General features: G+C 45.4%; 2 protein-coding genes across 2 annotated transcripts; one reads left to right on the forward strand and one right to left on the reverse strand.

Moving 5' to 3' along the window:
• The first annotated feature begins 946 nt into the window (after positions 1-946).
• On the forward strand, positions 947-1,577 carry LOC119325840. The gene has a single exon (XM_037599564.1). The coding sequence runs from the start codon at positions 1,057-1,059 to the stop codon at positions 1,351-1,353; it is 297 nt and encodes a 98-aa protein (XP_037455461.1). The 5' UTR covers positions 947-1,056; the 3' UTR covers positions 1,354-1,577.
• A 152-nt stretch (positions 1,578-1,729) lies between these two features.
• Positions 1,730-3,172, reverse strand: LOC119325839 (thioredoxin-like 3-1, chloroplastic). Its single transcript, XM_037599563.1, has 5 exons — positions 2,723-3,172; positions 2,476-2,547; positions 2,248-2,314; positions 2,075-2,092; positions 1,730-1,974 (listed from the first exon to the last, which is right to left on the reverse strand). Exons 1-5 carry the CDS (start codon positions 3,022-3,024, stop codon positions 1,876-1,878), a joined length of 558 nt encoding a protein of 185 aa, XP_037455460.1. The 5' UTR covers positions 3,025-3,172; the 3' UTR covers positions 1,730-1,875.
• Positions 3,173-4,280: the final 1,108 nt, after the last annotated feature.

The following is a 4,280-nucleotide window of genomic DNA, read 5'->3' on the forward strand; positions in this document are numbered from 1 at the left end:
GCGTCTTAACGCAGATCAAGGCGGCACATGGGAGCGCTGGCCGGGTCCCGGCCGGAAGGTTCCCATGGGATAGCCCACAGTAGCATCCGGGAATCGGCGAGGCGAGATAGCAATCCCGTATAAAACTAACCTTGGGGTGGGGATGCATCGACCGACGGTCAAAACACATATTCTAGAAAGAGATACTAACAACTTGCAGGACTGTCTTGGTACGAGGCACTCAAACAAGTACTACTACTTAGCGCGTACAGGGAAGATTAGCCACATGTAGCTGGTCAAACCGAAGATATGGGCGCGGCGACATGGTCATTTTTCGAAGCTTTACCAACCACGCCCTGACCCTGTGGTTAATTAATAACCAACAAAACGTGTTCAGCGAATTAAACTGGCACGTAGAGTGCTCCCTAATTACGTCCGTGTGTTGGAAACCACTGCTTCCAGAATACATTCTGATGGGATTTCCTGGACAAGTGTAGATGGATGAGATAAGTCGTTATCCATCTGTCTCGAGAATCACAAACACCACGTCACTCGTTTCTTTCCCCCAAGCCGGCCAAGCAATCTTAGCAGCCTTCACACGAGTGCACGACACACGTCCCCCGGGTCAAACCATTCCAGCGGCGCGAAGATGTTGACACGACAACACCACGTCGAGGTCCCAAACCAAAAGTAGGAAGAAAAAAGAAAGAGAAAATGAAAACGTGAAGCTAAAGACTGGTTCCACAGCTGCAGCAAGCTGCGCCGCCCTCTCCTTCCCGGCAAAGCAACGCGGCCAATCAGACGCCCACGATACCTTCACCGCTTGCGTTTGCGTACACGACCGAGAGTAAAATAACCACACCTCGCCATCGCACATGCCACAGCAATCCACAAGCACAAGCCAAGCGCGAGGGGCTCTATATAAGGAGCAGCCGAGCAGGCAAAGGCCACCATACAGATGGAATAATCGATACACAATCACAGCCTCATCATCAGCCACAAGGGACCCGTACGCATCTCGTTTGCCAGCCTCTTTGGTTGACTGGTTGATCGATCGACCCCTCGCCGCCGGTGACCATGATGGAGGTGGCCCTCATCTCGCCGGAGCTCCGCGACGTGCTGATCAAGGTGGCCGTGTTCCTGCTCGTGCAGGGGCTGGTGTACCTCATCCTCACCAACTCCTCCGACGTCTTCTCCAAGAACAAGAGGCTCAGGTCCCTCAGCTTCCGGCCCATGCGGTCCATGAGCGTGCGGCGTGTCCTGGCGCCGCTCTCCGACGTCCCCGTCGGCACCGACGACGACTCGCCCTCGCCTTCGCTGTCTTCGTATTCTTCGTGGTCGTGGCGCCGGTGGGGTAGCCGCAAAGAGGATTGAGCAGCTTGGAGGCTGGAGCGGTTGCTTAGTTCTGACGCCAGATGGGTAGCTATAGTACTAGCGAGCTTGGTAATTCTGAACTGTCCTGGGTTTGTTATCGTGGTTTGACCGTTTGAGATTTGAGAATGGTATTTGTTAAACTCTCATGTAAATCAGGTTATCTGGGGCCTTGTAGATATGTTCATTGATTTGAATGGGGATGATGAATTATTTGATTCTTTACAGTTTTTCTTCTGTATAAATTGTGAATGTGGATTGTTCGGTTCTTCAGAATTTGTTTCCAATGAATTGTGAAATATAGTGTTCCTGATTGTTGTTTCATTTCTAGGTATTAACTTCTGATCAATGCACCATATGTATCAATACAGAACAGAAGTATTCAAGTGAAATCTTGCAACAGATTAATAGTATAGGCCAGCTCTGTTGCACGTATTAAGGAGCTGGAATATAGTTTTATTGATCGGGTTACAGTGTCCGAGGAGATCATCTCAAACCTCTATATACAGTATGTTATGTAATCAGTCACTTGTACTTCTGGATCATTTCTCTAACCTCATCCATCACCAGCCACGCTTTATGGCCTCCTATCACTTCCTCCTTCCATTCTCCGTCCTTCCACAGCTGGAAATTAATAAGAGCAAGCATCATCATAAGAAATTCAGAACGTCAATCATAAAGGGACAAATGCAGAACTTCAGAAAACAAATACGTATGACGTTACCTGAATAGTGGGCATTTTCTGAAGGTAGATGCAGAGACAGATGGGCGCAATGACAGAATTCAAATAAATAAACTGGTCAGATGATATCAGAGTCGTTGTGAACCAATTGATTAGTACTCAAATTTCCCTTTCAAAATGAAGTGGCTAAGCTAAGTTCAAGTCTGCTGACTTACGCTTATATTCCCTCTTTTTACCACGGCCTGTGGAACTTTATTGACATCCACAAAGTAAAACCTGACTCTGCAAAAGAAACAAAATGTTGTTGTTTGTCCGAATCAAGAGATTGCTTCTGCACATTCCACAACGATTGATTGTTGTGGATATCGAATCTCAGAGCGAAGAATCATGAAACTGCATCAACACAGCACAGTACGAAATCATTTCAAGGAATTCAGGCCAACCCTGGGAATTCTCCTGCTATCTTCTCCAGCTTGGGCTTGAGGTAAATGCATTTCCGGCACCAGCTTGCCATCCTGGCAAGAACACACTGAAGCCTCAGCGTCTGATCCGAGGACTGAGGTAAATGGTTGAATACCAGAGCAACAGTACTACATGCTGATTGAAATACAGAGCAGAAAGGCTGGCAGTCACGGGCAGCTGCACTGCCACTGCATTGGTATGGGGATAGGGTATAAGATAGTGTCGTACCAGTCGATGATGATGGGCTGGTTGTGCTCGGCGGAGGAGGCGAGCGCGGCGTCGAGCTTCTCCATGCTGTCGATCTCGCCCATCTCCACCGGCACCGACGCGTCCCAGAAGTAGGCCGCCTCCGCCCTCACCCCTCTCCCTGCCCTCGCCCCGCGACCGCCGCCTCGCCACAGCCCCAGCGGCCGCGCCCCGCCGACGGTCGAGCACGCCGGCACGGAGGACGGGGCCGACTGCTCCCGCGCCGCGGCGGCGCAGTAGAGGTCCCGGCAGAGCGCGCGCGGGCTCGGCGCGAGCAGCGGCATTGGCTCGATGGCTTCCCGGACGCGGCAGCCGCGCGCGGCGTCGAGAGAGCTCGTAGATTTCCAACGGGTGGCGTGGTTTGCGCGTGGAACCGATCCAAGAACGCGAGGCTGCGAGCAGACGGCAATGGTGACCAAGCAAGGCGCGGAAGCTCAAGCGGAAGCCAAACCGGAGAGGCTTATCCGTGTGACGGGACAAAAGCGTCGGCTTCTGGAGCCCACCGGACCGGGAAATATCTCCAGATTTTTGTTTGTTGTGTTGCGTGCGAGTTGGACTTGCCACTCTCTCCGGCCCAGATTGACCGGTGAACATAGGCCCCAAGTCACGAGTCCATATTTCCGTTTTTCCGTTTTTTATTTTTTTATTTTTGCGAAATATTATAAATAAATTCTCCCTCTGTTTCATAATGTAGTGCATATAGATTTTTTGAAAGCCAAGCATCATATTTTGACGAAATTTGTGGAGAAAATTTTTACATCTAGAATGTCAAACTTATATCACTAAATTAATTTTAAGATGAACTTCTATAATTCATATGTTTGGTACTGGTATTGTAGATATAAATAGTTATCTCTAATAACTTAGTCAAGTTTGAATTTTAAAAAATATTATATGCAGTACACTATGGAACGGAGGGAGTATATTCCAAAAAACTTAACGTATTTCAAATTCTAAAAAACGTTCATTATGAAGAAAAATGTTGACACATTGTACAAAATTATCTAGTGTAATTTAAAATAACTTTGATAGCATTCAAAAAATGTTGACACAGGTCACTTTTTTAAATATATATACGTGAACTTTTTTAATACATTATGAAACGTAAACAAATGATCCTGTAATTAAAAATTATTTGATACCATTTTTTTAAAAATGTGCACAAATTTTAAAAAATTGGTTTTTGACATTTAAAAGTACATAATGTAAAACAATGTCTGCATAGTTTTAAAAATATTTTGTATTATTCCAAAGAATGTTTCAAAGTGTATTTTAAAATGTTAAGTATGTATTAAAAAATTGTATTTCAAAAAGTGTTAATCATGTACTTGAAAATTTTAAAATTTTATATTTTTTTATATGTGCCGAAATTTACAATATATATGCAAAAAAGTGAAAACATATTTTTTAAAGTTAATCATGTATTTGAACAATGTTAAACATGCATGAAAAAATGTTCCTGGTGAACAGAAAAAAATGTAAAGTGCATACAAAAAAAATGCAGTCATGTGCTAGAAAAAAAAAACAGAGAAAGAAAAAA

Source organism: Triticum dicoccoides, chromosome 6B, assembly GCF_002162155.2.
Source record: "Triticum dicoccoides isolate Atlit2015 ecotype Zavitan chromosome 6B, WEW_v2.0, whole genome shotgun sequence".
In the NCBI taxonomy this organism is placed as follows: Eukaryota; Viridiplantae; Streptophyta; class Magnoliopsida; order Poales; family Poaceae; genus Triticum; species Triticum dicoccoides.

Excerpts from the sequence above, each read along its gene's own strand:
- LOC119325840 (XM_037599564.1), top strand. The coding sequence starts at position 1,057 with ATGATGGAGGTGGCCCTCATCTCGCCGGAGCTCCGCGACGTGCTGATC.
- LOC119325839 (XM_037599563.1), bottom strand. The coding sequence starts at position 3,024 with ATGCCGCTGCTCGCGCCGAGCCCGCGCGCGCTCTGCCGGGACCTCTAC. Across the intron at positions 2,548-2,722 it reads CAGCCCATCATCATCGACTG|GATGGCAAGCTGGTGCCGGA; the intron begins GTACGACACTAT and ends TGTTCTTGCCAG. Across the intron at positions 2,315-2,475 it reads ATAGCAGGAGAATTCCCAGG|AGTCAGGTTTTACTTTGTGG; the intron begins GTTGGCCTGAAT and ends TTTCTTTTGCAG.